The sequence below is a fragment of the Mustela erminea genome, chromosome 7, assembly GCF_009829155.1.
Source record: "Mustela erminea isolate mMusErm1 chromosome 7, mMusErm1.Pri, whole genome shotgun sequence".
Taxonomy (NCBI): domain Eukaryota; kingdom Metazoa; phylum Chordata; class Mammalia; order Carnivora; family Mustelidae; genus Mustela; species Mustela erminea.
In genome coordinates this window covers 111,993,136-112,005,168 of record NC_045620.1, presented here as the reverse complement: position 1 = coordinate 112,005,168, position 12,033 = coordinate 111,993,136, and the positions used below count along the sequence as shown (strand labels likewise).

Here is a 12,033-nt window from a genome sequence, read left to right as displayed (position 1 = left end):
GAGAGAAGGAGATTCCTAAGCTGGGAATGGTGGGAGAGACAGAAGAACAACTGAAGATGGTCAATACATTTCCAGCTAACTTAATTACAAGAGACTGGAATGATCAAGGCTAAACCTATTTTACTCTAAACCATCTTCAGTAAAGCAAATGTTTCATTTTGTCTTGCCTTTCTTTTGGAATCGAGTCCTCTTGGGTCCAACATAGCTAGATGGCATGGCATATTTGATACATGGAAGTCAACTGAAATCAGCAATATCTTGATGACTTTATAATTCTTTATGATGTGGAAGTAACAGCTTTCAGAACAATCTTTGAACAGTTATTTTGATAGCATTAGCTTCCTTAAAACAAAGCAGGAAGATACATACATATGTTCCAGAGTCCAACATACCTATGAATGTCCAAATCTATCCCATAAAGCCATGATGAGAAATTAGTTAATACACATCAAGTGCTTAGAATAGTGTCTGGCACACAGCCAGCCCTCAATACGTGTTAGTTATTACGACTCTACCATGCCCCACCTTGACCTGCTTTATGTGCCTTGAAAAGCACAGGAGAATAAGTGAGAGATAAAAACAGAAAAGACCCCGCCCCCACATGCTTCGTGCTCATGTACCATAACCACTCAAGTCCATCTCTCACAGAAGAGGGGCCTAAACCTCTTCTGTTGGGTTCCTTATATAAAACCAACTCCAAGAGTGCCAAGCATAGAAGGATGATCAGTATTTTCTCAGTAAAATCCAAAAAGCTAGTCTGGTAAGTCAATTATTACTAATCCTTCGGAGATCTGAAGGATTGCTGTGAGTTAAAATATGGATTCGGGGGGGAATTCCACCAGCAACAGAAAGAAAACCAGATCAGTTAGAGACCAGGAACACATGAGAGAAGATTAATGGGATGAGACTGACCAAGGAGTCAGTTCTCAGACACCTCAGGCAGACATGACATCCCCAGCAGCAACACCGGCAGGGCGACAACTTGGGAGTATCAACCCTTCCAGAACTTCACACCCCTTTCTGATGTGTGCGTGGTTTATTCGGCCGAGCCTACAGGACTCCTTTAGGTTCCCTTCCTGCTCTGATGGTTTATAATTCTAAAGAGTGCTGGGGTTGAGCCAGTGGTGGTGTCTAAATGAGGAGTGCCGGACTTGAATGTTTTGTGCACAATTGTAAAATGTGAAAGAAAAAGAACCCAGAATTTATTTCAAGTATAAAATGGAATAAACTCCCAATATAAACTATTTACATTCTCTCTGAGACTTTAGGAACAGGCTTCAGAATGCTTTCTAGTAAAGAAGGATCATTTTTAAAATTACAGTTGAAGTAAATAGGAGATGAGCACTTTGGGATCTCTGCCCCATCCTCAGTGGTTTGGTAACATACCAAGATCTGTTCAGAGCCTCATCTGTACCCTTTGTCTACAGGCTAAGTGTAGAAGAGAAAGAACTGCCTCCACCGAGAATTTTAGCTCTCTTTACAGGACTGGCAGGAAACCATGCAAATAGATCTGCCAGGGCTCCGAGCTTCTCTCAGATGTAAAATTCAGCTCTGCCTCCATTCATGTTTTAATTGATCTTTATGCTATAGAATTCAAGTCCCTTCTTTCTATAATAGAAGGTCAATATACAATATTTAGAAAGGACAGAAGGGTAAAAGAAAAAGAGAGCTGATTCAAAGGGGTCAACATATGTCCTGGAAGTAGGTACATCTTTCTACTCGAAGCCAAAGATCTTTCAAGTGAATGTCCCAGAAGCTGAGCCTTGAAGTAACATGGCCAGTCATACAACTGAGCTTGCAAGACCATGCATCTAGGTCGAGGACTGGGGCTATAGGGCAGGGCCCAAATAAGGTAAATTTTGAAACAGCTGGAGTACAGACAATACTATGTAGAAATAGTAAGGTATTGTCATATGTCAGATGTTATTTTTGCTTTTTCATAATTTCAACTTCATCATTTTATTTTTTTAAAAGATTTTTATTTATTTATCTGACACAGAGAGAAAGGCAGCAAGAGAGGGAACACAAGCAGGTGGAGTGGGAGAGGGAGAAGCAGGCTTCCTGCTGAGCAGAGAGTCCAATGTGGGGCTCAATCCTAGGACCCTGGGATCATGACCTGAGCTGAAGGCAGACGCTTAACGACAGAGTCACCCAGGTGCCCCCAACGTCATCATTTTAAATAGCATGTGCTGATTAATGCAAATAAAGTACTGTATTTTCAAGCCCCCTGACTTTGTAACCCCGAGGCGTCTACACAGCCTTGTCTGTGTACAATCTTCAACCACAAGATGACAAACACAATGGCTTCAAGTCTCCTGTGTTTTCTGAAAGGATCTAATACTTTTTTGTACAGTGTTAGACTTAACCATTCTGACTTCATCTCACCAAGAGGACCATTTCACTAAACACTGCAAAGAAAACGTTAGTCTTCATTTCTGGATTGTTCAAAACATCTGAAAGTATATAATAAATGCTTGTTCAATGAGTGAATAAATGAGCATGGGGCTTATTCCAGCTATTCCATTGAGATAACCAAAGCAATAAATCACAACAAACATCATTCTATTTCATTTCTGCAAGCTGACTGTATGTACAGAAACCACATATCAAATATTCTTAACTAAGTCACAATAACATTCAGTCTATGACTGCACAGACATATTTGACATTGGAATGTCAGAATATGTAAAGAAGAATATTCAACTAGAGGAGAAAAATGCTCATTTTATATATCACATGTGTTTAACAAAATTTTCCTATGTATAGTCAAGGAAACAATTTGTATCACTCAGATGATTCTGGTCACCGATTCTGACGGGACACAGAAGCGTGCAGGGTTGGGGGGTTCCCCCACACTACCAACTCAATTCTGACACTATTTCCCCAGAGAGAGCATCAGATCCCACAGATGGAGGTCTCAGTCCTGTAAGACTGCCAATTGCTCCACCTCCCCACTCCACATGCCAGCCCCAAGACTGGAGGTTCCAAACCCCACCCTTTGGATTTGATTAATTTGCTAGAGCAGTAAGTTCACAGAACTCTAAGAAACATTTGACTTACTAGATTACCGGTTTATTATGAAAAGATGTAACTTAGGTACAGCCAGACGGTAGAAGTGCATAAGGCAAAGTATGTGGGAAAGGGCATGATGCTTGCATGCTCTCTTGGGGTGCACCATTCTCCTGGCACCTCCACGTGTTCTCCAACCCAGAAGCTCTTCGAACCCTATCCTGTTGGGGTTTTTTGGAAGCTCAGTTACACAGACATGATTGATTAAGTCACTGCCATTGGTGACAGAGTTCAATTTCCACACCTACTCCCTTCCCAGGAGGTAATGGGGGGAGAGGAGTGGAGGTTATGGGAATGAGAGTTCCAACCCTCTAATCACATGGTTGATACCCTGGCAACCATCCCCATCCTTAGTGCTTTCCAAAAGTCACCTCATTAACACAACTCAAGACACTTTTACGGCTGTCTTTGCTTAGGAAATTCCAAAGGTTTTTGGAGCCCTGTGCCAGAAACCACAATCAAAGCCAAATACATATTTAGTCAATATCACAATCATATAATCAAGCACGAACATCAATCACAAGTTGAAAAAACAAAATATGAATATTTTACCTGAACGTCTTTGTATTTGTCTCGTAAGTCCAAGAGCCGGTGATAAGCTTTAATGGCTTCTGAAAATTCCCCAACATCAGTGCTAGTGAGAATGTAGTTTTCCCAGATCTGCCAGTGTTCATAGTTGCACTTGAGAGCTTCTTGCAAAGTTCTAAAAGCTTTTTCTCTGTTGAAGGTCAGATTTTAAAGAGAATGATAATGAATAATCATAGCTAAAGAAACCACAGCTTCAGGCATAAGATGCTAATGTGAACTTCCTGCCAGTCCTTAGTCATTCATGTTAATAAACAGAATTTGAGACCCAAACAACCCCAAACCACCTCAAATTTCCCTAAAATTTTTTTTAAAAATTTAAAGGAGCTCATACAGGACCAATGAATCACTGCCTCTGAAGCTAATAATACACTATACGTTAATTGAATTTAAATTAAAAATAAATAAAATAAAAATTTTAAAGGAGCAAGAAATTGCAAAACATAAACAGGTAGAAATGAAACAAGGACAGGGAGATGTAAATAAAAACCAGTTGGAAATTTTGGAATTGAAAGAGACATTTGAAACAAACAAAACCTCAATAGGTGACAGAACACTAGACTGCACACAAGGAGAAAACTGATGAACTAGAAAGCAATAGTGAGAAATCCACAAGGAATGCAGATTAAAAAATAAAAGAGGGGTGCCTGGGTGGCTCAGTGGGTTAAAGCCTCTGCCTTCAGCTCAGGTCATGATCCCAGGGTCCTGGGATCGAGCCCCACGTCAGGCTCTCTGCTCAGTGGGGAGCCTGCTTCCTCCTCTCTCTGCCTGCCTCTCTGCTTACTTGTCACCTCTTTCTGTCAAATAAATAAATAAAATCTTTTAAAAGAAATAAAATAAAAGAGCAATAAAAAGAGGAAAGTATGAGAGGTAAGGCTTAAACATACATTTGATAGATATGCCATCATAAATAGATACAGAAAATGTCAGGACAAGGTATTTGAAAAGATAGAGCTTAGCATTTCCCACAACTGAACAAAGATGGAAATTCTATGATCAAATGTATATTTTTGTACAAAATTTTATAAATAAAAACAAACAACACCTAGGTATATTGTATGAAATTGCAAAACATAAAGATAATCCTAAAACCTACAAAAGAATGACAATGAGAATGGCAGATATTTCATTAGCAACAAAAGATGTAGAAAACAACAGACTAGTACATGTAAAGCACTGCATGAAAATAATTGTCAAGCCTAAAATTTTATAACTAGCCAAACTTACTACTCGAGTAAATGAGAAGTCAAACACTTTCAGATGTACAAGGACTAAGTTTATCATCTACTCCCCCTAACTTAAAAGAACTACTGAAGTACCCTCTCTTGCAAAAATAAAAGGGAATTCAGACAGAAAGAAAGGGATACAATAAATGATCAATAGTGAGAACAGAAATTGATGAAATATGTCATTATATTTAACAAATTATTGAGAACAAAATTTACTAGTTGTTTGTGGAAAAAAAGTATAACTGACCATAGTCTCCAAAATTAAATAAGAAATCAACAGTAAATAGCTAAAGTATATATATGCCTGAAAACTTAAAGATGCACTCCTAAAAAAAAAAGAAAGAAAGAAAAAAAGAAAGAAAAGAAAAGGAAACCACAGTGAGGAAACAAAGAGACTCATATTAGAAAATAAAAAATATTTAGAACTTTGAAAATACTATATATCACCAACTGCAGGACATAACTAAAGCAGTATTTTTAGAGGGAAATTTGTGATCTTAAGTGCATTTATTACAAAAAAATGACAATAAATTAGTAAAAACATTCAACTTAACATTATAGAAAAAACCAAACTTAAGAAAGAAGAAAATAATAAATTAAATATAATGAAAGAATAGAAATGATTAACAAAACCAAAAGCTGGCTCTTAGGAAAAAAATGAGACAAATGTGTAACTAAATTCCATTTAGAATAAAAGAAAATGGCACAAATAAGATTAGTAATTTAAATAATTAAATTTAAATTTAATTAAACTTAATTTAAATTAAATAATTTAAATATTTTTAAAAATAAGCAAATGCTATGAACAAATTATACAAATGAGCTAAAGAAACAGAAAGCCAAATAAATCAATTAAAATTAAAACAAAGGTAGGCAATTTTACAGAAGAGGAATACCAAACCATCAAGGAATTCTTATACAAGCCACTTCAGAAAAGAGAAAAAGACTATTAAAACTTGATACCAACAAGGGAATCAACAGAACTTCATGTCACCTTGTCTAGAAGTTTAACATCTCAGCAAACAAAAAGATGCTTAATGATTTACTCCCCTGTCCGGACGAGATTATAATTCCTTTATGGAACATGAATATTTCACTGGACAATTACAGTAACCTTCTTCAAATGTATGCTGTCAATCTCCTTTTCCAAAGCCATTTTGAGTTTGTTAATTTAGGACTACCAGCTCCACCTCTGTTTTCCTTGCTGAGCCCCACAGTGTTTCATCAAGGCATCTCCTCCTCCATGACTTTAAGGCAAATTTTGGAGGGGATAATGGAGATTCTTCTGGCCATCCCAGGCCATTGCTCTGAGAATCACTCCATGAAGCATTTAATCGATTTCTAATATAACTATGGTACCAATTACAATAATGTCCTTATAGTCAAGTCCTTTTTGTCTTCTCATTAGCAGCCAATTCACTGCAGTTTAATTTTTTTATTCTCTACATTAAACAATTTACCTAAAGTGGTTATCGAACCTACTGATTCATTTATCCCTTGGCCCACCATCTTTTAGAGTTAAAAATGAAGGTACCCTTGCTGTAACTCTTCTTCAAATTTAGCCTTGAATTGTTTGGGGGGAGAGAGAGAGAGAGAGAGTGTGTGTGTGGTGTATCTTTTTCCCTTTCTTAGTTCTGTTCCCTACTCCCATCTCCCACGTAACAACAACTGCTCAGCAGTCGTAGACCGAGATTGCGGTTCTCCCATCTGCATGGGGGTGGGTGAGGCTGGCCTGTTGGAACAAAACTTGACAGGTAGCAGTGTAGGCACGAGCACTATCCTTTGTCCTACATGTCCTCTCATCCATTGACCACAATCTCCTGGCCTTGGAAGTTTTTGCTATGAATTCCTTTTTCCCAAGTGTGGCTTCTTCATAAAGATCTTCAGTTCAGGATTCACTTATTGAGCCCACAATGGTCATGACACTGTGCTATGAAAGTTAAAGATGGAAGATTTTCCCAAAGGACTGGCAGGGATACGATGCCTGGGGAACCAGATGAAATAGCAAAAAGAGCGTGTTAGTGAAGAACCCCGGGAGAGCAAAGGGACAGACAAGATGGTTAAAGGGTCCCTCTTAGGCATGGACAGGATTCTTTTGAGAGAAGCGGTCATAATTCACCCCTGATGTAACAATCTCATGAGTCAAAACTGAGCTATGTCTGGAACCGCAGCAAAGAAAGGAAAGAGCAAAAAGGCAAGAATAAAGCGGTGATTCACCTTTGACCTTACAACCCCACTTTTACACAAAAACCTATTTGTGGAGTTGCAGGAAGACAAGAAAGCACCAAAAAGAAGTTGAACAATGCGCAGTACCCCCTATGAGGGAAAGTGGAATTCTTAGGGTTAATGGGCTGGAAAACAAGGTAGAGTATCAAAAGCTTCACTACATAGTTATCAGGGTTACCAGAAAAACCCACTGAGATCACTCTACAACTATGACAGGGATTTCCCCTGCCCCTTGCTTTAAACCAAATGGTCCCTAGGGAATTTTAACACAATCACTTGCAATCAGGAACATAATACTATTTTCCAAAGAGCGCAGTAGAAAAAACAGTACTTTATTTATGTAGCTTGTCATCTAAGTGCAGCAGAAGTATTTCAGTGTAATGTGGATTTAATGATATCTTCAGAAGTATCTTGTGAATCCACAAAGAAAAATTAAATTAGGTTTGCAAATAAGGCCAGATGAAAATGGAAACAGATCCATCCTCTCCTTCATTTGCTAAAACTCTCACAATACCAATCCTTGTCTCTTCCCTTCCTTTGGCTTTTTATGGCCGGTCAAGAAGGCCAGTTGGTTGTCCCCTTTATAAATTGGCATGTGCCCCTTTTTTTCCAGACTAGTTATCTCCCGCCTGGACTGTTCCAGCAGCTGTCTCCTGACTGGGTTTCCAGCCTCCAGTTTCCTCTCCAGTCTGTCTCACACTGCCACCAGATAAATCTTCCCCAAATGCTTCTTTCTTCATGAAACTGCCCCCATGGAAAGCTCTGGCATCTTACTGCCAACGGGACGATCTCAGCTTGTTAGTCAGATCATCAGAACACACTGCAATTTGACTCCAATCTTCTCTGTCTCTGCAGACCTCACTATAATCCACAGCTGGTGTAGGTTACTCGCTCTGCATGCGATCACATTTCCCTTTGCCTGAGAGGCTTCCCTCTGTCCCATCTACCCCTTCTTCAAATTTTAGCTTGAGTCCTGCATTCTCTCAGAGGAGTTCCGGAACCAGGACCGTAATCCTTCTCTCTTCTGAGACCCACACATAGTGTCTGGCATAGATCGAGGGTTCTACAAATATCACGTACGGTTATTATAGCTCTCCTTCTATTTCCCACTTGATATTTACCATGCACGACTTCTAAAATAACACAGCCTGATATTTTACTTTTTAAATCTATAATTCCTGAAGACACTGGTTCACATTTGTATTTCTCAGTAATACCTAATACGCAGCAAGCAATCAGGAAGAATCCACCAACTGAGTTGACCAACGACAGGTATACATCCTCCTGTCGTGTAATGGAATTAAGGATGCAAAACGTCAGTATCAAATAGGATTCCAAATAATATTTCTTATTTTATTACACAGTAAATGCTTTAGAAAAATAAACTACATTGAGAATTCAAATGGCTATAGTAAGTCATTATAATTCAAAGGTATGGATGGGCCTGGGGGAAAGGAGTAAAGGCACTAAGTTCAGTGGAAAAAAATCTTGTTCATTTTGGAAACTGAGTTCTTCATATTTGTTTGATGTACTTACTTTTGTTTTAGTCGGATATAGGAAGTTGATAAATTGTTCCAAGCTTCAGCATTCTGAAATGATAGAGAACTCAGTTATAGGCTAGTCTCCTTTAGGTAATAGCATAGTTCCTACAACCCAAAGTATAACATATTTTTCTAGTCCAAGAGGTGCTCTTTACAATCACAATTTTCATAAGGTATGTTTAAGGTATATGAGAAAATGAAATAAATTAAACTTAACTTTATAATTTAAAACAAAAGTACTCAACAAACTGACATAACTATTATAGCACTCAGTTGGAATTTAGCTAAGATTTCCAAATTTAAATTTCCAAAGTAACAGGATAATCTGCAATATAATTTACACAGTATATAGATTTATTACAAATTCAAGGTGATGCAGAATATTATTTATCATATCTTAAAAGCCTTTGCTATTTTACCATCATCCTTCATCAGATAGGAGAAGAAAGAAGTATGTGTTCTCCAGTGTTATTTCTAAGTATTTCATCAATCAAACGTACTTCTCTACCTATTCCTCTGTGCCATGACAAAAATAAAGTCATTACATAAATGTTGAATGATATGAATTATGTTTGTTCCTCTCTGTTCAGCTCTTTATAAAATATAGAGTATATAGTTTTCAAGTTCATATGTGTGATTTAAAAATTAATGTCTACTTGCAGACATTGCACAGCTAGTATCAGACTAGGCTTATTACCATAAAAAGCTACAAGCTGGACAAAATTTAGGGAATAGTTTTTGAAAAGTCACACAACAAGCAGCATGGGGCTATGACCCTTGAGAGATGGTAAACTGAGAGATATCTCAACAATCAACCTATACCTCCATCTAGAGGCACTTTCAAGGCTCAGTACAGAGAGGCAGAAACCAAAAGAAGCACAGCAAGTCTTGCTGGGATTAAGAAAGAGACCAGAGTTCAGGACTCAAAAGCTCGCCAGAACTTGCTGGGCAAAAAACAGGGAAGTGAGATCCGTGCAGAGAATAAGCTCCAGAAACATCAATAATTTTCTCCTTTAGTCCTTGGCTGAATATTAAGCTATATATGTGCCAGGTAAAACTTGAGGCCAGGCAGAGGGCAACTACCAAAGAGCCATGAGCTGAAATGGAAATTCTGAAGGACACACAATGTTAGGAGCTCTTTAATTTCCAACCAACCAGTCCAACCAATCAGTCCAACCAATCATATATCCAATAATGAGGACTTCCATCCAGGATGTATAAAAAACCTCCTATGACTCAACATAAAAACAACTAACCCAATCTAAAAAGTGGGCACAAATGGCCAATAAACACATAGAAAGATGCTCAACATTGCTAGCCGTCAGGGCGATGGAAAAATGAAACCACTACGAGATGCCGCTTCCTTGGATGACTTGAATCAACAAGACAGGTAACAGCAAGTGCTGGTAAAGATCCCGAGAAACTGGGACCCCGCACATCTGCTGGTGGGTATGTAAAATGGTGATTCATAAAACAGTCTGGCAGTTTCTCAGAATTCTGAACACAGAGCTAACACACCCAGGAACTCTACTAGGAGGTACATATCTAAGAAAAACAGAAACGTATGTCCACCTAAAAACTTTTAAATGACTGTTCATAGCAACCTAATTTATCATAGCTAAAAAGTAAAAACAATCGAAATGTCCATCAACTGATGATCAAACAGGTAATGTGTGATATACCCACATAAAAGAATATTATTTGACCACAAAAAGGAAAGAACTACTGATACAAGCAACAGCATGGATGAACTGTGAAAACACAGAACAAAGTGAAAGAAGCCACGAAAGACCGCAGAGCGTGTGATTCCATTTATAGGAAACGTCCAGGATAGGCAAATCTAGAGATCGCATGTACTTTAGTGGTTGCCTGGGGCGGGAGGCAGAGGGTGGGAAGTGGAAAGTGTTTGGAAGAAAGGAGTGACTGCTAATGAGTACAGGGGGTTCTTTTTATGAAAATGAAATGTTCTGAAATTGATTGTGGCAATGGTTGCACAATTCTGAATATATTAAGAAATCCTCCTTTAAATGGAGGAACTATATGGGATGTGAATTATTTATCATCTCAGTAAAACTATTAAATATTAAAAGACTGTAAATGAAAAGAACTTTCTAGGAATGCAATTAACATAGGCAGCACATGTTACTGAATGACAAAATAGATGTGATATTTTGCTATATACCTCAGGTAAGTATAATTTTGCCTAAAAAACTGTTGTATCAAAATTATTCCCATGAATAACTTAGCTATTATAAAAAGAAACTTATTTCTAGATTTATAAATCATTTACCTTAAGGTGTGACCTTCTGTCAAAGGTATACTTTCTTCCAACACAAAAGGAACTGCTGTTCTTTCATTTTAACATAAAATAATAGAAAATTGGAAATTTTTGCCTTCTTTTATCTTTTTTTTTTTTTTTGAGAGAAGAACATTTAACATGAGATCTACTCTCTCTACAAAATTTTAAGTATACAACACAGTACTGTTAACCACAGGCTCCATGTTGTACAGCGAATCTCTAGAACTTACTCGTCTTGTAGAACTGAAACTGTATGCCCACTTTAATTGCTATTCTGAACTACAGTACAATCCAAGTAACTCAGAGAATATCGAAGGGCTGTGAGAAGGAAAGCAGACCGAGAAAACTCACGTCCGGTTCTAGAGTCACACAACGCTGAAATGCCTTCGCTGAACCTCTGTAGTCTTCCAAGGCCAAATAGGCACAGCCAAGAGAAAACCACACCCCCAGCTGCAAGGACAAAAGGTCAAAGTCATTCAAACACATAGAGATATTTATAGGATATTTATTTTACACTTTACGTTCATTTCCATTTGGGAAATTGAGTGGTGGTAGTGAATTTTTTCATATAATTTTCAAAACTAATATAACACCAAAAGCATATGTAGTATCACTGCACATCTTTTCTGAGAAAGACCATTCTTGGTGTTAACCAAACACCATGAATGCCATCCAGAGCTCTATCTATAAACCCTCATACTATGAATGCGGGATTAATCTAAACTTTTTACTGAGTGTCAACTATCACAGTATCAGCAGATTCACAAAGGATAAATGTATGACAAACTTGAGAAGGAGAAAAACTCTTGCTTTCATCTTCAAGTCAGTTCACAAACAATTCTGCAGTTTAACCATGAGCAACTCATGTATCTGCTTAGGCATGCCTGAAAATAATTTGGAGAAAAGCAGGGTGGGAATCTGGATTACCGACCAGCCGTTGAAAATGGAAAGCCCGACTTGAGTAAGCAAGATGTGTTAGCAGAGAGATTTAGAAAAAAACAGGTGAATTAGGAAGTAGCTATTGAAATTACAACAGAATTTTTCATATCACAGTGTTTCCTTAAAATTCAATAGCCTCTATCAA

General features: G+C 37.9%; 1 protein-coding gene across 2 annotated transcripts in view; it reads right to left on the bottom strand.

Annotated features, from left to right (window-relative positions):
* Positions 1 to 12,033, bottom strand: part of TTC27 (tetratricopeptide repeat domain 27) — a 174,353-nt gene that overhangs the window by 28,260 nt on the left and 134,060 nt on the right. For both annotated transcript variants that reach the window (XM_032352961.1, XM_032352960.1), the window contains exons 14-16: positions 11,301 to 11,399; positions 8,646 to 8,698; positions 3,622 to 3,787 (exon numbers count right to left, since the gene is read on the bottom strand). In XM_032352961.1, coding sequence (XP_032208852.1) covers positions 3,622 to 3,787; positions 8,646 to 8,698; positions 11,301 to 11,399 — 318 coding nt within the window. The remainder of the gene's footprint in view (positions 1 to 3,621; positions 3,788 to 8,645; positions 8,699 to 11,300; positions 11,400 to 12,033) is intronic.